Source organism: Pararge aegeria, chromosome 9 (genome assembly GCF_905163445.1).
Source record: "Pararge aegeria chromosome 9, ilParAegt1.1, whole genome shotgun sequence".
NCBI classification, from domain to species: domain Eukaryota; kingdom Metazoa; phylum Arthropoda; class Insecta; order Lepidoptera; family Nymphalidae; genus Pararge; species Pararge aegeria.
Window position 1 is genome coordinate 11,276,727 of NC_053188.1, and position 26,649 is coordinate 11,303,375.

Here is a 26,649-nt window from a genome sequence, read left to right on the forward strand (position 1 = left end):
GATTATATGATAGAGATAAAAAAGCTGTGCGTCGATTGTGTAGATAAGTCATGAATCACTATTCATGAATTATCTACACAATGTAAATCGGTACAACATATCTATGATCGATTCCTAAATCTTGAAGATTGTGGTCCTCTTATAATCAGCCTGAACAGAGTGAATTGTTTCCATCGGCTTCTGTTGCCGGCTATTTTTGTAATGATCTAAAACATGCCCGAATGGGACTCCCTCAACTGGAGAGCCCCTCTTCCTGGAGACGTGCCTATGATAACATTATCATTGGGATTAATGGACTAGCCCAAGTCAGCAGTCAGGGGGATATAATTAACGTGTCCACCTGCTAAAATACGGGAACATGGAATAGAAGAAGTTTACCCCCGTTTATTATTACACGTATATTATTTGAATATTATTTCCACTTGTGCGCCAGTCCTTTGAGAGTTGATACAGCTGAGGGAGAAGATAAATTTGTATCCTTTCCCCGGGAAAGAAAAGGTATAACGCAGCTCCGAACTCGTTACGGAATTACGTCAACGTAATAACCAGCGCAATTGAGTAATTTGGCCGCAACTAGGCCACCGCCACCCTCACACAAATACCTAATGGTAGGTTATATAGTAAAAGAATAAGTATGAAAAACCCAAAAATATACTGGAATTTATTTACGAGGCCAGGGAATTTCAACGGACCACGTGGGTTGTGTGATAACCACCGTCACTATTTTACGAGTATGTTATCAGTCTGTAATATTGTGTATTATTAAAAATGGTCGATATTGTACTTACCATATTATTTCTACAAAGACAAACATTGTTTAATAAATGATTACGGAATCTTTATTTTTTTAACCTGTTGCTGATATAATTCTATTTTAAGAAGAAGGCCTTAATAAGTAACGATTCCTAGACTACGACTGTAAGAAGATTCCTAAGCATCCAAAAATACTTATCGTCTAAGAGAACTGTTTTTTTTTTAAAATAAATATCGCCTATAACATTAGGCATTCGATTTAGGCGATGCCTTAGTTTTAATGAAAACACGGTTGGTTTTTGGTTCACGCCCGTTCATGCCCGGGGGCTACAATTATCGATCTGTAAATCAACTTTATTGAACTAGCAATCTATACTGTATCGTGTAAAATGACTACAATTTTATAACCGGAAAGATATACATACTCACAAGTTAAATAAAAGATTGTAAACAGAACAAGAAAGATTGGGTTTAAACACACCTACTGGAAGAGCTCATTCAACGACTCAGACATTTGACTCATCTGTCTTTACATAATCTCGCTTTTGTACTTAGGGTTCTGTATATAACATTCAACAATATATATTAGTGAGACTGCATCATCACTATCAGGTGTGATCGCAGTCAAGGATTTTACTAGAATAAAAAATAAAATCTATACTTTGTCATATATGTCTAAGTCGAAAAAAAAAACCGTTTAAGTGGGACTGGGTGGGGGAAAATTTTAACCGGGGATGCTTTATAATCGATACTGAGTCCAAAACAGATTTTTATTTCATTTTTGTCTGTCTGTCTGTCCGGGCATCACGTGAAAACTACTGAATGGATTTAAATAAAATTTGGCAAAGTTGTAGCTGGTATTTCGGGTCAACATATATTATAGGTACTTTTTATCCCGATAAACAATAACTTTTCTCCGGGAAACGGGATGAAAATTTTTATCAATTTTCCTTTATAGCTCCGTTAAATTTGAACCGCTATTAATAATTCTTTTTTTATTTGAAAGTGTATACTATCAAGCATGTATTGTCTAATTTGAATGGAGATATGATAAATATTGTCGGAGATACAGGACATAACTCTTCACAAATAACATCAAGTCGCAAGGCATACGGGACAACGATCGAATGTATGCGTACCATCCTACTAATATTATAAATGCGAAACAAATAAAATAATATAAATATTAAGTTTGATTATATACCTGCAAATTCATTTTTAAACTATTCAAATTGAACCTATCGCTTAGAAGATGCGACGGGTATAGAATAACACGTACGGCGACGACGGGCCGCGAATAACATAGTTTGGAAATAAAACTGGACCTGGTAGGTAGCGCTGCAATTCGTTTCTAGGTTTTTTAAAGATATTAAAACGACTTGGTGCAGACGAAGTTGCGCGGGTCAGCTAGTCTATGTATAAAATTCAAAGTCCTGAGACATTAACACAAGTTCTGACTGAGATATTAACACAAAGCCTTAACGGTTGGGGTTAGAATCTCGGAATTTTTATAGTAGGTTTCTTTAATGACGTGCAGGTGACGCGAATTAGGCTTTTTGAAAATGACGCAAGGGGGTTTAATAAGGGTTTAAAGTTTCTATGAAAGTCTTCCATTTTTCAAGTTATGTCTATGAAACTAGGTATTTTATCACTTAATTTAACTAACTGACTGACTGAGAAATCAACGCAGAGCCTAAACCTAGTCCAAGAGACGTGAATTTTTGAGGGCGTTTTCTTTATAAAGTGTATAACCACAAAGAAAGTATATTTTTAAATTCCACCCCTAAGTAAAATGGGTTAAATACTTACGCGTATAAAACAACTGTAACTGGACAATTCATGTCATCACATTTAATATTTTTTAAATGTTTAATCAGGGGAATCTTACAGTAAATTAAAAAAAATGTTTTTTTTTTAATTTTAAATAAAGCTGTATTATATCTCAAACTATTTTAATTTAAAAGAAAATGGTAGTATCATCGGCTTAGCTCTGCGGAAATATGGTGAAGATCTGGTGAATATCATTAAAGACAGAGAACAGAACTGCAGCAGCTAGCAGCAACAAACTTTTCATATGCACACGCACACCATTTATTACAAAAGGGCCTGGCCGAAAAATTTTATAAAAATTGTTTAGATATTTTCTTGTTTCTATATTATTGTGACACTTAATTTAACCATTGCAATTCGTCTTTGGTGATAGGTTAATTTTCATTTAAACCTCCAAATTTAACATTCATCCATTTAATCGTCAATTTTTTGGTGTTGCTTATATAAGTCGCACATATAGTAACATGCAACTATAGTAGGTAATATTGATTGCAAAAGATTGTCTATATGTTTTTTTATTATCTATGTTTGATTCATCCTTCGTCGATCTTGATGGAATTTGGCACAAATATAGGATAAGGACATAGGGTACTTTGAATCCCAAAAATGACCACGGTTACAGTTTCCGGATGCTTAAAATAAGGGATTATTTGAGAACTATCTTGCTGCGAGAACAGTCTATATAAAATAGCTAAAATATAAATATAAAATAGTACTTGAATCTAGAATATGAAGATAGGCATCTCAATGATTCTTTAAAAACTTTTACTAACGTGGACGAAGTCGCGGGCATAAGCTAATAATCTATTAATACGACAAAGCGGAGGCTTAGTAATAGGGTCATGTAATACCCTTTGGGTACGGAAACCTAAATAGAATGACTCGTACTCAAATCTACATTTTAAAATAATAATAATCAGATTTTCTAATATCAATCGCAACGACTACTTACTTCAGTGTTATTAGAAGTTATTTTTTGTTTTACGTAAACAATTTTTTTAAGGGGCAACGGAACCCTACTTCATGCGTGCAAATACACCCACTTGACCAGTTTTTGTTTATCATCGGTACACATATCAATTTTTTTGGAATATTAGATCATCAAGTGTTTAAGTCAACAATAAAGGACCACACAAATGGCAGAATGATTGATAATATCTTAACACACTATGTCTAATAGATTACAGATATATCTAATAAAATAAAATTAAATAAACAAGACGGCCGATTGGCACAGTTTGCAGTGACCCTCCTTTCAGAGTCCAAGGCCGTGGGTTCGATTCTCACAACAGAAATATGTTTATGTGATGAGCATGAATGTTTTTCAGTGTTGGGTGTTAATATGTATATTCTAAGTATTTATGTATAGTATTCATATTCATCAGACATCTTAGTACCCATAACACAAGCTACGCTTATTTTGGGGCTAGGTAGCGATGTGTGTATTGTCGTAGTATAAAAAAAAATCAGAAGTCCTAGACTGGGGACCGCTAACAAGTAAGCGTAATGTAGGATGGCCTCCAGCACGATGGACTGACGACATAAAGACAGTGACGGGGGTGGATGAGGAAGGCATCGGGCACGGCCTGTTGTAACGTTTTTGGGAAAGGCCTAGATTAAGGTTCAACAGATGACGTACACTGGCTGAAATGATAATGATGAGGATGAATTAATTCTAAAATACGAACAGCTGCACAATAATAACAATAAATAGGAATTACAAATCCTAACCTAATACGAATGTAAAACTCTTATTGTAGCTACCACCACCAGTCCTAAATACTAATCAGTCGGTATAATCTTCTTTGGTGTTCAACTCGAACGAGAAAGTCTTTTAAGTTAAGAGGAAAGATTGCATCGAAGATTATTGTAACATCCCAATGAGTTAAGGGCAAGTACCGAAGAGCTTCCTCGAGCTAGTTATTTAAGAGAAATACCCACATGAAAGTATACTTTTAGATTTCTTAGATGGGTCTGTACAGAAAATGTTACAATGTTAATTTTTTACCTTTTACAATATAGGCAAAAAAATAATTCGTTATGTAAAATAATATTCAAAAATAATAAACCTATTGGTAAACTATATTAGGTATATCCAATAAAGAATGTATTTCACACTAGTTAGTCAAACTGTTACAATATAAGATTTAATATGTTACTACCGTTATATGAATAAAAATATATTTATTAAGTTCGTACAAATAAAAAGTATGGGTAAAATATTATATCTAAGGCTGCAATTATATCATACTAACCGTTAGTAAACTGCTAAGTAAGTAAAATAGGTATTATATTCTTGTAATTTATAAAACCACTTGTGAAAATCCTATAATAATTAAAACGTGGGAATCCTTTTTTTCTTTCGCACTATCTGCTATGTGACATAAACTGGGTGCGAATAATGGAACGTAAATATAAGTTCACTGACGCATGCGACGACCGTGTTCGTATTTAATCTCGTGCAAGAGAGGTGTGACAGCACTTACAACTTACCCATTGACTAGATCACAAGTCGACTCTCTTTGACCAGTTATTTATTTTTATATATAAAGTCGTAGAAAAACATATAGAAGTAAGTTTCCAAGTGCTTCACAAAATTCTTGTATCTAATTTGTTAAGTATTTTGTTGTACATAAATATACAAAAATTCCTGTGTCTGTGTGGTATTATTCAATCTATCGTTTATAGTTTACTTGGATAGTTAAATATTGTGTCAGTGTTGTGTAGTTTTCTAGGGCACAACCCTAATACAAAACCCTGGTTTTTGGTTGGCCCTGTACCGTAATTTAGTTCAATTGTTCATATTTAAGAGGCTTATTCAATTACATATCTAAAAATTGTTCTCTTATTTAAATAATATCAGTACGAAAGTTTTTATTATTAAAAATTAACTTTAAAGTGGAAGTTTTTCAAAATTGCAATCTGTACTGACCTTTAACTGGAATGTTAACCGGTTCATTTATTTACTGTCGTAACTATCTATATTAAGAACTTATTACCACCTTACTAGAGGTGTTTACTCTTTTTACAAAATTATTGTATATAATACGTCTAATTTTTTTTATATTTACAATAATATAAAACATCAGAGGTTTGAGACTCGGTTTAGTCTAAGTATAGTATAGTTAAAATTTTAATTAAAAATATATTTCTATTTTCAGATGGCGTCATTATATATAATGATTGTGGGACTTTTGCACTTTGTAAACGTGGAACCGGCACCTACTCCTTTAACGGATAGTTGGATATCGGAAAGAATATCACATTATCAAGAAAACACCCAGAAAGAGGCGCCTTTAGGAACACCTATTCTTGCCAATAGATTTAATTTAGAAGATAAAAGACAAAATTGGGGGTTACTAAGAAATGGGTCAATCTACAATGAAAACGATGATACAAACTATGGTTCTAGGCCGATAACAATACCTAGACTATCAGCTAACAACCCTCATTTGTCAACAGAAAATATTGGACAAAAAATATCTGAAATTAGTGTGCCTTTTAAAACAAAACGATTCTTGGACCAAAAGCCTGAAGTGAACGGTGTATTAAAAGTAACGAATAATAATGTGCCACGGAAAATTCCTTTGCAATGCGATGTAGCACGTATCAAATGTTGTTTTGATAATTTGGATTTGAACAACTGTTCCAAAGCAAGTGAATGTTTCAATTTGGAAAATAAGTCCGATTTGTGCGATGCAAGAGTTTTACAGGAAGGTATTAGAAGAGTTATAAGTTTTATATGATGTGACTATAATTCCGATATTTAAAGGTTGTTTGATTTTCTTAGAGTGGAAATTGATTATTATGCCTGTTTCATGTTTAGCTTACATATACTACCAAAAACTGAAAATAAGGGCGGTATGAACTAAGACGTTTTTTGATGTTATTTGTTAAATAAATTTTTACATTCAAGCTTTAACTATAGTAATAAAATTAAATATAGTTATAAAATGCTAGTCTGGGCCTAATGGATATTGGTGTGTGAACCTTTCAGTATTTTATTATTAGTAATTAACGAAAATCCACCAGTGCCATACTACTAGAAAGTTTTTAATTTAGTTAAATATTAATGTTTTTTTTTTTAGTTTGTAAGTATTAAATAAATTTCATATTATAAAATTGAATGTCATTTTATTTTTGCTCATATCTCAATCAGCACTATAATTGTTAATATTTTTGATTTATTCGCAATCTTTGCTATTCAAAATGTAAACGGATACCTTAAAACTTAAATGAAATGAAATTTGGAACCTTCGTAATATAAAGTCTTTGTTCAAAAGGGATTGCCCACACTTTTATGGAGGTTTTGGCCTAAAGTGAACAGTCCCTAGGAATAAACACTCTAAATTAAAAAAATAGCTTTCATCAGCAGGTATTAAAAAAGTAATAAAGTGTGTATATTACTTTCTAATGTATTTTATAATAAGGCTTTTAAGAAAAAATAGTAAAATGTTGTCAATATAAAAACAAGGTAGGTGGATTTCATCGCTCTTCGTACAGTGCTTATAAACCAAATAATAGTAATGCTACTAGTAGCAGAGCATCCTACTGTCCGTTGACCGATTAAATTAACCAATCCTTATCCTAACAAATATTATAAATGCGAAAGTGTGTTTGTTTGTGTGTTTGTTCGTACGTTTGTTTGTCCTTCCTTTGCGCCCCAAGCAACCAATAAACTGGACTACAGACATAGAGATTCTTGAAAGGTCCGTCCTTTCAACTAACTCTATGTAACATAGGCTACATTTTATCCCAGAAAAAAAAACGATTCCCACGGAATTTGTGAAAAACCGTAGTAAACGCCACGGAGAACGTGGGCAAATATATTTTGTTTTTTGAAGAAATATATTTTGTTTTGGGTTTAGCATATTTTTTACAGTGTAAGTACCATCGTCACTATTATCGGCGCCATAGGGATTTCAATATACTTACCTATATGTTAAAAAAATTAAGTTAACCTAAGACCACAGACATAAGAATAAAGAAGTAAGTAATAATGCTAATAGTGAAGTTACAAACAGTACCATATTATTATGCTGTTCTTTATTGTCTTTTCCGTTTTAGTCATAAACTTCCCTAAACCTTATCGCAACTTTCCGGTAAGGATAGAGTCATAGGTAATTTAAATTTAAACATAATATAATAGAGGTATGTGTTTTAAGTTTAAATATACTCGTAATATATCATGTTACAGTAAAATTATAAAGTGGGTAAATAGTTAAACTTTTGATAACTATCAATTCATATTTGTCAGATATTTTATTAAATTGATTAGGATTTTTACAAATTCGATCAAAAACTAATGTTCATGCCATTGAGTTGGTGGATATTTCGATATAAATACGGGTGGTACATTTTCGATACACTTCATCCTACATGGACTCTAACGATGCAAAGATACCCGGTGTCTTAAGTCTTTATCAGGCAGAAGTGGTATGATACAAAAGTCTAGCCCACGTGGTGTCCTTGTTCGATCTGACTGTCAGCTGAAATGACGATTGTTCTAAGTGACTATTCTTCTCCAGACTGTGGCCATCTTTAACGATTGCCTCCTAAGCTTATGACAGAAGTGGTGATTGTGCTATGTGTCTGAGTGACCTATATATGAGGAAGTTTATGTGACCATGTATGATGACGTTTGAGTGACCATCTGAATTGTGAGCCGAGTCGTATTAGCTGCACCATATTTGCCATGCCAATTACCTACTAAAATATGTCTGTTTTTTATGTAAAAAGAGCAAGTTTTGAGTTTCTTGCCGATTCTTCTCAGGACAATCAGCGTTCCGAATCGGTGGTAGTTTCACAGCTTTAGCTTCTCAATAATTGTAGGCATAGGTACATTTGCGGGGTCGCAAACTTTTGTCAGGATGGTCGAATGTTACAGTAAATTTATAAAGTGGTTAAATAATTAAACTTTTGATAACTATCAATTGATATTTGTATATATATTTTATTAAATTGATGAGGACTTTTACAAATTCGATTAAAAACCAATTTCATGATACACTTCAGTTCTACGTGGACTCGAACGATGCAAAGATATCTCCCGGTGTCTTAATCTTTATCAATCATCTATTATGTTGTATACTTTTAATTGTAATTACCTTGAACAGAGATTGTAATATATCAACTCAACGTAACTTTTCTCTCTATCCTACATCATACATGAATAATTTGAAAATAAATTACAGTAGGTAGGTAGTACGTAATACAAATTACATAAGTACTACTATTTATACTACTATTCCGACTAATATTATGTATAAATCTAAAAGTGTGTATTTTAGTTATTGAATCACGCAAAAACGGTAGATTGGATGAAATTTGGCATGCATGTAGCCTTTGGCATGGAAAAGAACATAGGCTACCTTTTATCCCGATTCCTTAAGAAGTTCACGAGGGTAATTTGAAAATTATTTACGAGCTAAGCCGCAGGCAGCCCGCTTTGATATTTGGTATGCATTTCACCTACGCTATGGAAAAGGACAAGTACTTTCTATACCGATCTCGTTAGTTCTCGTTGTAGGATTGAAAATTGTTAGCGAGCGATGCTTTGGACCCAATTCTGAAGAACAGACAAAGTCGCATCGTCGCGCGATTCATAATCTTTGCCTAAAAATAACCGCAATTCCAGTTTACGTCAAGTAAATTAATTAGTAATACATACTAAAACGGTTCGGCGATTTCTACAAACATATATACCTAACATATCAGTCCAAACTCCGTATTATCCTTAGTACTGACGTAGTAGGTAGGTATTTCATCGCTACTATGTTTATAATATTATTGGGTCCTCCTCTCATGTCATCAGATAGCAAAAGCGCACGGCCCAGTGTAGACGTTTGAACAAAAAGTGATTAGGTATAATACCTACCAACTAACAAATATTCTGAAAAGTGAACGGTGCATTAATAAAATTTAAAACATACCATAAAATGTGTGAAAGTAAGTAGATACTCGTAGCTTTGTGAACTCGGAGTTATTTTTATTCATATGTAATATTCGAAAGTTAACATTGTGTTTTTGGTCATATGGGGACAGAATTACCTATCTTGAAATCTCATCTGGCAAACGTTGAATTCTTAATAATACTACGAGGGCTATAGTTCTGAAACATAACTTAAAATAACAAAATATTAAAATAATAATGTAAGTGTGTAGTAAGCCTCCACTTTGTCACTTCTTACAGTTCTTTATTTGGCGCGTGAGATTAACGTATATATTGTAACAGTGTGTACTTTTATTGCTATACTCTAGAAGAGCGTTGAAGGTTTTATTGCCCATTTGAGCCCATATTGTGAGAGTTTTGGAATCAAGTGCATCTTGTCCGTCCGTAATAAAATTATGAATGCAAAAGTGAGCCTGTTAGTTTATTAGTTACGTATGTGAGTTTGAGTCATCAAACTCTGCTGGCTGCATCAATTTGGACGAGGTTTGGCGCACAGTTTTCGTCGAGCCTGAGAATTATAGTCTTCGGTAAATTAAAAAATAAAGCATTTGCTATCTATATACAACTTAAACACAAAACCTTATATAATTTTATGAAATTTTGCAAAAATATAGCTTGCAGCCTGAAGCCCAATCAAAAGCTCCGCTCCCTTGTGTAGTAGCGTGGAGTTGTGCAGTCCTCCAAAAAATTTAATTTAAAAGAAAATGTTGAAAAGTCTAATATTAACAAAACTGGTCAACAAATTATTTAGCTTTATAATCGCACTAGCTATTGCCCACGACAACATTCACGGTTTTTCGACGGTTATAAATCCCGTGGAAACCGTTAGTTTTCACGATGCACGTGCTAAAAAGTAAGGCGATGGTACACCAGATATTAACTTAAAATACTAACAATGTGATGGCACTTAAATCTTTCATTAATTAACAGTATTATTGAAGCTAAATACCTAGTTTCTTAGCATTCATTATCTCGACTCTTGTTCCGCCACAAAAATATTTCATTAAGTATATCGTTTGTATATCATCTATTCCCAATTTGTAACGTTTTATCACCATAGTTTTGTTTTTTCAATTAATTAATTCAAATCCGTCCTAACTTTTCTTTCCCGCCAATCTATCTTGTCAAACTCGCGTCACCCGCCATAGATCCTATACTTTTCTTTTATAGTCTAGTAAAGGCCACTATTCTATTTTCAAAACATTATCAATGAGTATACAAAGTATGGTTTTTTGATATATTTAATATAATCATCGGGTTTATCATAGACAAAGAGCTGTAATTCCCTATTTCCTTACACACGCTTTCCTTACAAGATCGGTTTAGCAGTGAAGCCGTACATTCCAAATGATATATTATTAATTATTATTATATTATATTATTACTAGCTGACCCGCGCAACTTCGTCTGCACCGAATCGGTTATTAGAGGTTTCAATATCTTAAAAAACCTAGAAACAAATTGCAACGCTACCAGGTCCAGTTTTATTTCCAAACTATATTATTCGCGGCCGGGCGGCCCGCTGCATTTTGTTACTTCAAAGTCGGCATGACATCTTTAGAAAACATCGTTATATTTCAGCCAATTTACAGAAATAGGATGGTACGCATGCATTCAATCGTTGTGCCATATGCCTTGCGACTTGCTAGTATCTGTAAAGAGTTATGTCCTTTATCTCCAATAATATTTATCAGATCTACACGATACATGCTTGTTAGTATACACTTTCAAATAAAAAAAGAATTATTAAAATCGGTTCAAATTTAACGGAGCTATGAAGTAAAATCAATAAAAATTTTCATCCCTTTCCTGGAGGAAACTTATTGTTTATCGGGATAAAAAGTAGCCTGTATGTTGACCCGGAATACCAGCTACCAGTATACCAAATTTTATTTAAATCCGTTCAGTAGTTTTCACGTGATGCCCGGACAGACAAACAGACAGGCAGACAGACAAAAATCAAATAAAAATCTGTTTTGGGCTCGGTATCTATTATAAAGAATACCCCAATCAAAACTATCAAAATATATTAAATGTACAGAAATCTTCCAGTTACAGTTTTATTATAAGTATAGATTTTACCGTACCCTATGTCCAAAAAATCCTATGTACATCTAATGGGTGCAAGCTATATTATGTGCGAAATATCATCAAGATCATTTCGGTGCTTGAGCCGAACATAGCACAACACACACACTTTCGCTATTTATAATAAAAGTATGGAAAGTCATAGTTTTTGTAAAACTGAATAAAGTTAAATATGTGCAGATCTTGGTAATAGTAAGAAGTAAAAATTGCTGGATATTCCTCAGTTCAAAAGTAAATACAGATTACACATTTAATACAAACCGGAAAAACCCGATCAACGCAACCTCTGACTCAGAGCAGCCGCGTCGCTGTCGTTCAGATAAGAGAAATTGTTTGTAGCTGTAATCCCATGTTGAAATTGGAAAAAACTTTGTTTACTTGATTAATATAGCAGTAGGTATTATCTAACTTCCAGAGTACATTGAAGATTTAGAAACAATCTTACTCGTACATAAGGAAAATCTCTTTTAATTTTGTTTATCTCGGACTTATTTTTTTTTACATATATAAAACATACCTTAATGAGACAAATCGGAAATAATAAAGTGAACGAAGGTAGCTACGTGTTGGTGAAAATTAACAAAACAGTACTCAGTAGCTTAAAGTTTTAAATATAATGGATAATTAAAAAAAAGATGTTAATTATGTTATTTAGCAGGCTGTAATAAGTGATACGATGCTATTGTTATATTGCGTTTAACATAACACTAACCTATGAAATTTTTGTATTACAGGCATGGAGAAATACTTACTGTTTGCTGCTGTCGCTACAATTATAGCACAAACTCAAGCCCGAAATACACCTGTATTAATAGAAAACCCAAAGTTAGGACCAACGTACAACGAATTACTCTTTATACTCCAATCCAGACATGGTGTGGCCGGGATGCAACCAAAGCACTTAACGCCATGCGCTAGAGCTATATTAGGGTGCTGCAACAACAAAGCGATGAATGAGACTTGTTCTGAAAATCTCAAATGTGGAGCCCACTTTTTCGACGACAACCCCTGTGAAGACAAATTTATTATAGACGCTCTAGAAGCAGCGAAACTATTTTACGAACAGTTTAACGCAGTCGCCTCAGCGTAACGAATTTGAAAACGTTGAATGATCACTGAGACAGCGTTTAAGGAAAAATAATTAAAGTAAACCTAACGTATTCAGTTGTGAATACGATTTTAACTTGGTAGAAATAACCTTCGGTAATATAAGAAGCGTTCAAGATCTAAGAGAGGCAAAAGTAACGGCATGGTTGAAATAAGTTGCATCATGGAAAAATAGTTTAAATATATTTCATTAGGTTCCTTGGTACCAGTCATCACTCTAGTAATTTTCTCATCAATCCATGCTCAGGGCAATCCATCAATTTTCATTTGTTTAGTAATAATTTCCTGATTCCCTTTTGATATAGTGTACATGATTCTACTAGTCAAACCATTTGATTTGATACCCATATAGGCCCGCCCTATATGGGTATCAAGTTAGGAAAAAAAATGTTATGTACGTACCATTTTGTCGTAGCGGCCATCTAAAATTTTAAATTTGTCACATATTTGTACATAGTGTAGTGTAGGTACAACGCGTAACATAATTATGAAACAATATTGAAGGATGCTTAAGTACATTTCATAAGGAATCACCTGTAAAAATATTAAATGAAAAGAAGCATATTAATTGTTCCTTACAAACGAATTCAAAACATTCTTATGTGTTTACTTATGACAAAAGACCTGTTGAAGATAAAAGACCGACACGCGTATTGTACTTACGCTACGGGACGCGTACCTAATAAAGTGACAGGAGTCACTTGATTTAAATTTTGCATGCGATGTTAGGGCTGTATCTGATTTCTTTCAGTGAAAACTATGGCAGTGGTTTACTCAAATATAAGGATTTCGGTTTCACAGAGAGTCCCAGGGACGGTACTTAATGTACTTCTAAAGCCTGTGAAGTATTATTTCGGTTTTCATTTACACATTGTATAGTATTCTGCTAGTCAAGCTCATTCGTTTGATATGAGTTGCCAAAAAACCCGCCCGGATGTCGCCACCATACAATTCGCCATTGTATGGTGGCGGCATCCTGTATTGCGGCTGCTACATACTGCTATGCTAGGCTAACTGCTAAGCTTGTTTATTTTGCATACTACACTGCTGATATAGAAACTATATTTATACTACAGAAAAGTGATGTGCGATCGATATATAAAATTTATATCACGCGGATACCTTCGTACCAAATTAAAAGAAATAGGTATACTTACAGTAGCCTCTTTAATATGATCTTTATAAAACAAAACATAAGTAATTATAAACAAAAAGTCGAATACAAAAAAATTGGCTAACTAGAAACGGACATAAATTAGTGATATCTGCATATCGTCTGAGAAAAGTTACAGAAATCCTTTGTGGGGATGGGTAATGTTAGATCTACCTTTACCCAAGTTTAAACAATATACTACACATTCATTACATTCCAATCGTGGTTCCTACACAATTGATGAATTCCTTAACGACAAGGCTGCTTGGAAGCAGGCCACTCTTCTCTCATCTCTCACAAGACAGAAAAATTCTAAAGATTGTTAAACTATAAAATGATCTTGGGAAAGAGCAATCTGCTGAGTTTCTTGCCGGCTCTTCTCAGTGGAATCTGCCTTCCGAACCGGTAGTAGAGTCACTACAGACAGAACTTGACGTTTCAAAAGTGCTTATAAACTAGGCTAAACTTGATATAAATGAATTTTGAATTAGAATTTTTGAATTTTGTAGATGGACTAGATTAATTTATTTTCCCACTAAAGTACCCAGAAACCATAGCAAGGCTTAAAAGCTAAACTAATATCGACAATATTTAATAAAGTGATAACTTATACCTTAGGGGATTTGGATAAAAGAACAAATTACTAAATTTGATGCCAGAAACAAACGGTTGGCGCGGCATTAAATTATTGTACTTAGTTTTAGTGTAATTGCAAGCGTTGGTAGCCTAGTAGTTAGGGCTTCAGTCTCTCTTTCGGGGGACTGAGATTCTCGACACTCATCTCTACTTTTTAGTTACGTGCGTTTTTACTTTATGCAATTAATTTCATCTTTCTTACCGGTAAAGTAAAATATTGTCAGAAAACCTGTATGCGTTATAGTTCTCCCTATTGTTCTCAAAGACATGTGAAGTCCAGTGGCGTGCACTTCATACATTCACAAAAGCACTGACTACCGTAATATTGATACATAACTCGTATAGGAGGAGATTTCCCTGGTAAGAAACCAAGTGCCCGCCACTGGTGAAGTCTATCAATCCGCACTCACCACCGTGATAGACTACAGTCTTAACCCTTCTCATTTTAAGAGGATACTTCTGTCCTGCGAAGATACCTACTTCTGTCCTGTACTGGGCCGGTAATTGGTGGAATGATTAGTGAAATTAAAACTCATGCACTAGTCGATATACTTAAGTTTAAATTAGGAACGGTATTAATAGATTATTAATTTTAGATATAAACGATCACAAGTACGAACTTAAAGTTTGACAAATGAAAAAATGCTTTCCTGATAGGGTTTAGATCGAATGAGCGACATAACTTTGAAGTGACGTTGAATTTACGATAAAAATATGTTAGTGTTTAAATAAACGTAACAATCATTATTAAGTATTTATTAAACGACTATTATTTGGTATACATAAATAAATTCTTATTATTTATCACTACATAATTATGTCAACTTACTAAAAGTAATTTTGGGCTTTTTAATTTTTATATAGATATAATATAAGTAATGTTTAGTAATTCTACGGTACGCGGCTATTAGCTTATGTCGTCTGTTTATTTGGCCGGCGAAGACGAGGTCTCCGACTTGTGACGACGTGACGTCCGAAACCCCGTCACTCCAACCGCCGCGGCCTGAGGTCCGGCCTCACGTAAGGCGCCGTCATGCCGACGATCCCTTCGCTTCTTCGAGCTCTAGTGTTCAAACTCTTCATGGCAGAGCCTAACTCAGAGACTTGCCATATTCGTCGAAAAATGCCTATACGTCTGACGATAGTTATAAAGAAGTGAGTTCTTCTTCATCGGGAAAAAATCCTGTTAGTTTTTTAATGTTAGCTTTTGTGTAATTATATAGATATTAATCCTAAAATTTTTAAGTTACAAATGTAACTAAATTATTTTGGATATTTAAGATTTACTTTATTTCAGCCATTAGTTTCTGAGACAACTATTCATATACCACAACTGCCAACACCTAAGGACACCTAACACTTTAATTTAATGTAAATGGTTATTTGCAAAATGAGCTTCCAAAACGTTAAAGAATTACGAAGGATATGTACTACCCACAGTAAATGTTAAAGAAAAAACATTTTTGTATTTTTAATTTCATTACGATTTATGTCAGCTGTCAAGACGCATGGTGGAAATTTCCGCATTAAAACCATTATAATTATTTTCGTTTGCTGACTATAATATTACTTACCCATTAAAAATATTTGAAATGCCATCGTGTTTCTGTTTTCATTTTAAAAAGGCTGCTACAAATAACTACTGATAGATCAGTTAATCATATGACAGAAATAACTTTGGAACAATATAAAGCTAAAATAATATATAAACTTTGCAACCAAATATCTGAGCATATTACCCTAAGATATTTGAGCGTGTGGTAACCCTAACTGAAGCAGAGTTTAGTTCAAGTTAATAATGTATAAATCTGTTCTGGCGTTTAGCCAGCTTGATCCCGGCAACAAGTAACCGTATATTCCTAGCTATTGTGTAATACCAACTCCACATTAAACGGCCAATGTTATTTTTTGTTGACTTGCCATTTACTTTTTTGTTATTTTGTCTGGTCCGGAGGCTTCGGCCTCGATTAGTCACCAGATTTGGATATCGGTTTAATATAACTGCCATACACCTAACAAGTTACCCCGTAGACTGTATCATCACTTACCAAATGTGATTACAGCCAAGTACAAGTAACTGAGGTAGAATAAATAAATTAAAACTAATGTATGTGAATCTTTTATAAATACCTATACGTTGACTTGCCATTAAAGTAATATAAATAGCGAAGAAATAGATTTATCAAATCAGTGCGGAAATGACAAACTTTTATATTATTCATACAGATTGCTGTAGGAAATACCTAAATTGTGAATTGTAAAGCAAGTTATTTGTTTGTCTCTATTGTTCTGCATGAATATGATAATTCAGTCATAGTTCGCCGGTTGTTCGCACAGTGAAATATTTTTATTGCATGCACATACCTATAACAATTACATTGACCTTGAAATAAATACATCGTTTTAAATCTATTTAAACTGTTACAACGAATAACCAGTTATAAAATAAAATGAATCACAATTTAACCCTCTATTTTATTTTTAATAAAACGAGAATGTTTCATCATCATCATCACTTCAACCGGTTGACGTCCACTGCTGGACATAGGTCTTTTATAGGGTATTCCAAAATTCATGGTTCGGCCGCTTGTTTCCAGTTGCTCCCAGCGACTCGTTCGATGTCGAATGCCTAAGAGTAACACTCTTGCAAAAATTTCCAAAACCTACTCGAAAATGATTTTATATATTAAGTATTTCTAAAAGAATGCATGATATAGGGATGGTGGAACTTGTAGTGCTTACTAGTATAACCATCCAACCATCCATTTGGAAGTGGTTCTAAAATACCGAGCCCGAAAAAAAACAGACAGACAGAAAAAAATTAATAGTTATGTTGATAACAACAAACACACTTTCACCTCAAAAGTACCACTGTCTGTTTCCACATGTTAACAACATCTGTTTAACAAACATCTCGGAACTATATTAAATAGACATAGGTAGCAGAATGGACAGCGCAACTTTTGAAACTGTTAAGTTGTTTACTTTAGAAAATAAGTAAATCAGAATTGGTACCACTGTCTGTTTCCCACAAGATAGAATGATGATGTTAAAATGTTAAATGGTGTCATTTAGAAAGAGCAACTGAATAAAGGACCGGTTGCACACAAGATAGAATAAACATATTCTTTTAATGTAAAATGGTGACATTTGAAAAGAGCAATTGCATAACTAACTGGTAGCACTGTCTTTACCTGGGCACATTTTTTTTTTATTTATACTCTTTATTTGCACACAAATAATAAATAACAAAAATACAGAAGAAGAATAAAAAAACACAGACAGAAGCAGTATACAAAAGGCGGCCTTATCGCTTCGTAGAGATGTCTTCCAGGCAGCCTTAGGATAAGGAAAACAAAAGGATAACAGACTGCAGGATGCGCATAACTAGATTAAACAAATGAAATAACACATAATATAATAAATATTTTAAAAAATAAAAATAATTAACTAATATGTACTTTAACATATCATAAATACAATACATACATCAGAATATCGGCTGAACCTATCTCAGTAAAATTTGGCACAAATATCTAACAATATAACATGCATCCCGGATATAGACTAGCAACTGGAAACATTTACCGCAGTAGTTAGTAGTAAATAACCCATCGTGAAGATACCTTGCATTTTAGAGACAGATATAGATTAATTATTAGCATAGAAAAAGTTTTAGCGGATTTTCCAAAAACTGAAATTTATTATCATGGGGTACAATAATAATGGTAATCAAATTGGAATCTAAACTTTTTCCTCTGAAATAATACAAGGAAAGTTATCTTATCAATCGCCTTTAAGTAATAAAACCAGGTAAACGGTACACCTGGGACGTCTTTATTGCCTATAAAATACTTTTTGTTTACCCGAGGTTGCGAAGTATTTTGATGGTCGTAATAAACATTTGTGCTGTAATTAAAGATTATGTTCTAGTACTATTTTGATGCACGGCATTATTTTGATGGCTCAATTATTTGCTGCAAGGTAGCAAGCAAGCAAGAAAGCAAGCAAACAAACCCAGCAAGCAAGCGAGCAAGCTGACAATCAATCAATCAAATAGTGGATAATATAGTTAATTTTCATAATATGCCACGATTTTGATAAAATTTCCTTGAGAATTAGATGCCTAATTGACTGCCTCCTCAATTAGGCATCTAATTCTAACTCTTATTAAGTCTTATTAAATTCAGTGACTCAACTTTTAAGGCTTAATTTTACACAGCTGCCTATATTAATACGGTTCAGCAAAGACCAAAGTCATGGATATTATGAGCAATAATAAGTATTTACGTAATTAGGATCCTTGGGAAAACCTGAACGCTGACTAACACCGGCGTATAGCCACGAAGTGCCAACAGTAAGTTAGACATAAAGTTGTATCCATATACATAAACATAAGTATATATAGATCCAAGTGCAATAGCAAGTTAGGCAAATTTATTAGCAAGTAGGAGCAGAGACATGCCAATTTTTCCATTTCCAATCCGGTTGTCGATGTCTGAAAAGTTTGCTCAAAGGGCAGTTACTACAGGGTCAACGTGCAGACATTAATAACATTGACAACACAGGATGGCTGGCAAAAAAGAAACACGGGAAAAACGTGCATTCAAGAATGTTTTACTAAAAAAAAATATGATATAATCAAAAATAAAATATTGAGTAGTTTTAAAGAAACATTTTTTTGATGATTATGTACTTTGAACTTTCGATATAAACATTTATTTCTTAGAAAGTCCTTAAAAAAGGGAAACTTATGAAGGTTCGCAACACCAACGACCCGCTGTATTAGATGTTCACAACTTATATATTTTTTGATAAATCTCGGTATGGTTTATATGCGATCGTGTTTACCCAGGGTAGGTTTTATATCGTTTGCAACGTTTTTTAAGTTCATTAATAAGTACTATTATTTCTTATACTGTGCGACAAGTTTTTTCTTGGAACGCTATTTTTATCTGACCTCCGAAACCGGTTACAGGTTACAGGTACATAAACGAGGAGCTTAGTTTTAGAATTATTATTTTGACGAGATTGTCAGGTGTAGGTAAGTGATAAGAATTTTAGCGACGACCGACGCTCTTTAATGCAAAAAAAGCCATATTCACTCATTCGGATGGAAAAATCGTTGAATGATGAATAATCATTAAAATTTGATAGAAGAGTTCTAATATTTCATGGGGTTAAATTATCATTCAATGACAGCGAAAATCTTGCATATGTGATGCTTTTTATTAGGCTCTTGGCTCAATCTTGTTTCACTACAGACTAAAATTCAAAATTTTAACGAGAGAACTATGAATTTGACTAAAAAAACTGCAACATTTGAAATAATTGCAATAAGATTTTCAACAGTTTTCCAACAGGCAAAAGCGGTTACACAAATGCGAATTGTAAATAATAAAACATATAAATGTCAACTGCAACGTTTTAAATAAAATGGCAACTTCCGCATATTTATGTGCACCATTACTGTTAAAAAATGCAAGAGTAAAGGCCAAAGAAGAGCACATGATCTGGACAAAGTTCAGTCGTTAAACTTATATTTCATGGCAAAGCAATTACGCCGAACGGCGGGACCCTTTCATCCCGACGGCGATTTTATTTCCCGCTGAAACACATTTTATTAAATATCGACGAGGATCAAGCACGCAATACCGTAACGTTATTCATTGTCGTCGCATATTTGGTATTTCATTTTGTTTTATACAAAAAGTGTTTTAGGTTTTTATTCATCTCGAAAATATAAATCCGAATGGTGGAACCACCATTGAGCTAACGGGAAACTAGACTATCCCATGGAAGCATTTACACCTTGAAGATAACCTTTCTTAAATGAGTTTTTAAATAGTAGTAGAAGAGCTTTTTGTGACAGAGCTCGTCCGGGGAAGTATTACTGCAAATTGACTATTATTTTACGCGGTGCAGCTTTGTCATGTCCCGTGCCGAATGGCGTGGCGGCCGCTGTTATTTTATTCTGAATTTCACATTCAACGTGTAAAATTCCGAATTATTTCTTAGATACGATATTATTCATAATTACGATATAATATTGAAGGATCCAAAATTATATTTCATAAAGAATCACTCTGTAATAATAAGAAATCAAAAGAAGCATATTTGTTTTTTAAAACAAACCAATTAAAAACATTCTAAGTATTTACTTATGATTACCCAAATTGAATGTATAAAATAGATTCGCGCATCTAAGCTACGCGACGCGTTTGTAATAAAGTGACAGGAGTCACATGATTTTAATTTTGAATGTCATGTTAGGGCTGTTTCTGATTTCTTTCAGTAAAAACTATAGCAGTGGTTTACTCAAAAACTATTAGGTTTTCGGTTTCACAGATAAGTCTCAGAGACTACTTAATTTAGATACCTCTAAAGCTTGTGAAGTATTATATCGGTTTTCATTTACATGCTGTATTTATGTATTCGAAATAAATAAAATAAAATATTTACTGACGCATAAGCTTTACCACCTACGCCTCGTATGAGTCATTGTTACTCTCTATGGTATTATGCGTACTAAATTAATGTTTTGAGAGAAATTTGCCGCCTTTTCATACACTGTTGCACGTACTGTCTACGTCACAGAGTGTATGCATTACATTCCGTAATAAAGAATCAAGGCCCATTTTGTGAAGTATAGGAATAAAGAATATAAAATCTAGATAAAGTACATAAGTGGTTATATAAACTTAATAGACTTAAATTCGAGCCCAACTCAAGGGATTACATAAAGCCTTCGTAAACGTTACGAAGCAAGTTTTTCTTGGAAATTAAGGAAGACTATTTATTGACCTCGCAAGGAAAAGGTTTTCGCTGCTAACGAGTCGGTGTTAATTTTGCCTCGTTCTTACGCAAGGTAGAACTGCGGTACATGAATAGAATATAAAATCGCGTTTTGTTTGTTTCGACCTTCTTATAACGCTACTTATATGTAGTTCGTTAAAATTTTCGCAAGCTATCCTTATTCGTTTTCCGAATTAAAGCTTTCTGACAAAATGAAGGCTAAGAAATTATAAAGAAAGCTCTCGATAAGCTTTATTTCTTGAAGATTGGCTCAGCATGATTTTACTTAAAGGAAAAACAACTACAACTTTATGAGTGGATTTTTATTCAACTTTATAACACCTCTTGTATAGTTTGAAAGAGTAACCTAACTACCAGTGGTAAGGCCGGCCTTATCATTGGTAATGATCTCTTCCAGGCAAACACTAAAGGTTAAGAATAAAAAAGGAGTTAACTGGTGGTTGGTGCACAGATAAAAAAGAAAAAGTAAAAAGAAAACCGATTTTTTTATTTTAAAACACACAATAAACTTACATAAAATTACATATTATAAGTACTATAATTAAACCCTAAATAGATACATACAAAATTTTATCAAAATAAATATTCTAATCACATATATTGTGATTATATATAGGTTATAATAAACATTCATAAACAGAACTTACACATATATTAATAAACATACTAATGGATTTATTTTTGCATTGCTTCCCCTGTTTATTAATGTGCTGCCCCTGTTGAGAACAGAGGAAATAGTGGTTTCAGAGCATTGACCTACCACGCTAGTACTGCTCCGGCTTGGTGGCTTTTAACGATTTCCCTGACCGACACGGGGATGGACAATTTATATTTTACACTCCTGGCTGGTAATAACTAAGAATTAAAAAAAAATAATTAGCCCAGTATCCTCCAGTATAATCCAGTATCCATCAATTTTTGGCGTAACCCGAAGATTGAACCCGAGTGATGAATAGTCGATGGTGGTTAACTAATGGACCAATGGTACAGTTTTTTTATCATAAATATATTGTTTTTTTACACTGTACCTAAGATGGGCCTATGTAGAAAAAGTCTCCATAGGTATGACTAAGATGACTTACATCACGTGTCTTTATTTAAAAGATGATTTTTTTTACTCTGTGGTGCTACTCTTAATCTAGAAGTATATATAAGACTCAGTCCTGACTGACTGAGATAAAAACGAACAGCCTTTCTTCTATGACGTAACCGCATGTACATTGAATATATTTTGAAAATGTTGACCGGGGGAAGATCGATACTGAGTCCAAAACAGATTTTTATTTAATTTTATTCTGTCTGTCTGTCTGTCTGTCTGTCCGGGCATCACGTGAAAACTACTGAACGGATTTAAATAAAATTTTTACAGTGGTAGCTGATATCCCGGGTCAACATATAGGATACTTTTTATAGATATGGGATGAAATTTTTTATCAATTTTACTTCATATCGCCGTTAAATTTGAACCGATTTTAATCATTCTTTTTTTATTCTGATCTGATGAATATTGTCGGAGATCAAGGACATAATTCTTCACAGATAACAGCAAGTCAGCAAGGGACAACGATCGAATGTATGCGTGCCATCCTACTAATATTATAAATGCGAATGTATGTGAGAATAGATGAATGGATGTATGTATGGATGGATGTTTGTTACGCTTTAACGCCACAACGAATTAACCGATTTGGCTAAAATTTGGCAGAGATACCTACAACATATTCTGGCATAGCTCATAGGCTTCTTTTTATCCCGGAAAAGCGAACAGCTTCTACAGGATGGCTTAGCTATTTTTTCCCTATTTGTCTTTCAGTATCCGCGCAACGGAGTTTTAGACGACGTGATGTGGTTTTTTGGATAGGCATAATTGACGTGGTTTTTAAGTCGACTTATTCGCGGACGAAGTCGCGCGGGTTTCGCTAGTTTACAATATAAATAGGTAAATAGATAATATTTGTATAGATTCTTATTCTTCTTGGACTTATTGATGGCTCTCATACACTGTTAAGGACGGCAGGAGGACGAAGTGTAATTTCACGCAAGTAAAATACAAAATACAGTAGGTAGAAATTCAGAGTCAAATACAGAGTCGCTCGGTTAGAAATAAAATTATTTATGTTGCTTACTCTCTTAACATCGACGGTAAAACGACTTTTACCACTTCAAAGAGTAATAGTACCAATTAGTGCCCGTTTTAAGTTAAATAACAACACAATTACCGACGAGGCAGGAAAACTCGGATTAAAAACTGGAACACGTTGAAAGTACCATTACATAAGGGAATTGGTGCATGGGTGACAACGCATTAATGAGTACAGTACACCCTTGTTACGAGTTCGCGATTACGTTGATGATTTTCGAGTATCAAAACACTATGACCTCAGTCCTAAAGTAAAGGTCCATTATAATTTAATTAAGTATCCATACATACACAGATAATAAAAACTTTAGAATGAAAACCTATAGGTCGAATATACGACTTTTACGAACTGTGAGAACCCAGAGAAATTACGTAATCCATCGCGAATCCAGGACTTTCAGTTTAGATATTCCTCTAGAGTCTAGACTGCACCCGTGATGCTTTCACCTTAATGCAAGATCGTGTCAAACTGGCCAACACTACCACCAGCCAAGATGGCAGAAAAGCTTAAAACACAACGCCGGGGAAGAACTTCTGCCCCGCGAAAGTAGCTCGGGAGAAAGAAAACGCCTCGCGAATCGTACCTAACCCCAAAGCCTAAGCCGATCGCCGATACCACATATTTAGGATTTTCAAATCTAATTTACTTTAACTCTATCTATATTTAAACAAAAAAATTCGCCACTATTTTTTTATAGTACTTATCCATTATCTGCTCCAACAATGCGCCCGGTCTGAATCGAATTATCCTGAGGGGTTATACACACCGAAACAAACGCGGGAGAAGTCCTTGGCAATTGCTAGTCATCGTCATCATCAATAGCCTATAACAGTCCACTGGACGAAAGGCCTCTTCCTGCGGGAGGATTTGCACATAATCACCACATTACCCACTAGGCAGACGGACTAGTGATCGCAGACGATGATAGTGATCTGTGATAGCACAGTAGCCATTGCTGATAGCAGAGTAATAATTGTATTCTTCTAGAGTAGTCATCTTCATGTCAACCCACTACCGGCCCACAGGGCACGGGTCTCCTTGAATGAATGAATACACTTTTATTGTACACCAAAGAAAAAAAGTAGTTACAGAGATATAAATACATAGCGAGAGAGTACAATTTGGTGGCCTTATCGCTACATAGCGATTTCTTCCAGGTAACCAATGGCGTAAAATAAAAAAACATAAAAAAAGGTAGGTGGTGCAATAAATAAGATTTAAAAATTATACAAATATATAAATATATAAATAAAATATATATGTATAAATATATTACATATAAATACAAATAAGATATTAACATACATGAAATTACCCATAATTAATGTAAACTACTAACATAAGAAAGGTTAAGGCCGTAGTCCACCCACCAGGCCCAGTGCGGATTGGTGGACTCCGCAACTCTTTGAGAACATTTTGGAAAACTTTAATTACGTTAAACGTTAGATGTGCTTGTTCTTTATAATCGTAAAACCGACGCTTGCGAAGTATTAAATCCTGTACTAAGGGTACGCTGTTTTGTTTTCACGAGTAAAATACTTGCAAAGTGGGTAATCCTATAATACCTATTAACATAAAATGTTGTTCTACCCATATCCGCAGTGCGTCTGTGACATTATACATTTAAATCAAATCTAGTATTGCTACAGGTGAAGCAAAGGGTGGCGCATTTTTATTGTGTCTCACTGTAGCGTTACACTTTCGGTAAATGATTCATCATATATTAGGTAACTCCAAAAGAACTTTGATTTTTGGGCTGTTCATTTGGGTAAAGAGTTAGCAAGAAATAAAATATATTCTACAACATTTTTAAATCGGTTCCCAGTAAAATTACTGGTACTTTCCATTGCCAAGAAGAATGTGAAGTAACCAAGTATAAATAGAAGTACTTTGTACCTATACGATTCCTTTTTGTAAAGCACTAGGTACTTTCTTTGTTAACTATTCAAACTAACTTTGTAAACTATATAATTGTCTACATTTTACTTTTATAAATAGGAAAGATTTGATTTTTGGTATTGTATTATAAATACACTCAAAAATCCCTATAGCGATAGTAAGATTATTTGTATGAGTATGCGGTTCAAAAATTATAATATTAATACGTGTAAGAACTTACCTTAGGGGAACAGCTAAAGGTAATAAAATCTAACCGATACAGAGCAGAGAACCTAATATGATCCAATCAAGAATGTCACGCAAAATCGTGAAGCTAAAAGCTCGATTTCCCATGTTCACCTTTCAGAAAATGAGTAAAGTAAAATATAATAAAATCGTGCTTGTAATGGACTTATCACAGTATTTATAACACAGTATTATTTAAGATAGGTCAGTTCAAACGTTTCATCAAAAACTTTTACGATGGGGAGAAAGTTCGTACTGGTTGCTTTGTTACACATAAAGTGGATGACATCTGTGAAAAAGTGGAGCAAAATCTGCACATTAATAGTCACGATATCGCTGTGGAACTGGGATCGAGTAAGAAATTGTATTAATTCTTTTGTATGTGGTGTGCAATAAAATGTTTACATATTACATACAACAGAATTGAGAACCTCTTCCTTTTTTTGAACTAGAATATAAAAGCTTTCGGTGAAAAAAAGCGGTGATAGCCTAGTGGATAGGACTTCAATGTCACGAAATCGAAACCTTTGTATTATTTCGACGTTGTTTTGCCTCGTCTCTCTATTGGTTTAATATATTTTTACCATGCATGCGTATCCCTCGGTTTTTCTGAAGATTAATATCAAATAAACAAACAAAATACAATCTGTCATACGGAATACATATAAAAATAATAAATATGAAGAATGCCTTCGGGGTCTTGGCCCACAAAAAAAAAAGAAACTTCAAGTCTGTATATTTTTTTGCTCCAGTTTACTTTCAGGATATCAAAATGGTTTAATGCGTGCGACACAGAACCCATCAAATATTTTTTTGACAAAAACTAACCGACTTTCTTATACTTACAACCAAAAAGGAAGAAATAAATATTTTCTACAACATTTTTAAATCGGTTCCCAGTAAAATGTAGAATATTACTGGTACTTTCCTTGTTACTATATTAAAAGGAATACGAAGTATATGATCCATAGTTTCATAGTAACTTGATACACTTTACTTGACACCGACTTAAACTGTTGCAGAAAATATTTATTTCTTGCTTTTTAGTT

General features: G+C 33.8%; 2 protein-coding genes across 2 annotated transcripts; both read left to right on the forward strand.

Moving 5' to 3' along the window:
• Positions 1-5,013: 5,013 nt before the first annotated feature.
• LOC120626304 lies at positions 5,014-6,505 on the forward strand. The gene is made up of 2 exons (XM_039893773.1): positions 5,014-5,155; positions 5,745-6,505. Exon 2 carries the CDS (start codon positions 5,745-5,747, stop codon positions 6,327-6,329), a length of 585 nt encoding a protein of 194 aa, XP_039749707.1. The 5' UTR covers positions 5,014-5,155; the 3' UTR covers positions 6,330-6,505.
• Positions 6,506-9,401: 2,896 nt separating this feature from the next.
• Positions 9,402-12,945, forward strand: LOC120626299. Its single transcript, XM_039893766.1, has 2 exons — positions 9,402-9,531; positions 12,358-12,945. Exons 1-2 carry the CDS (start codon positions 9,522-9,524, stop codon positions 12,711-12,713), a joined length of 366 nt encoding a protein of 121 aa, XP_039749700.1. The 5' UTR covers positions 9,402-9,521; the 3' UTR covers positions 12,714-12,945.
• Positions 12,946-26,649: the final 13,704 nt, after the last annotated feature.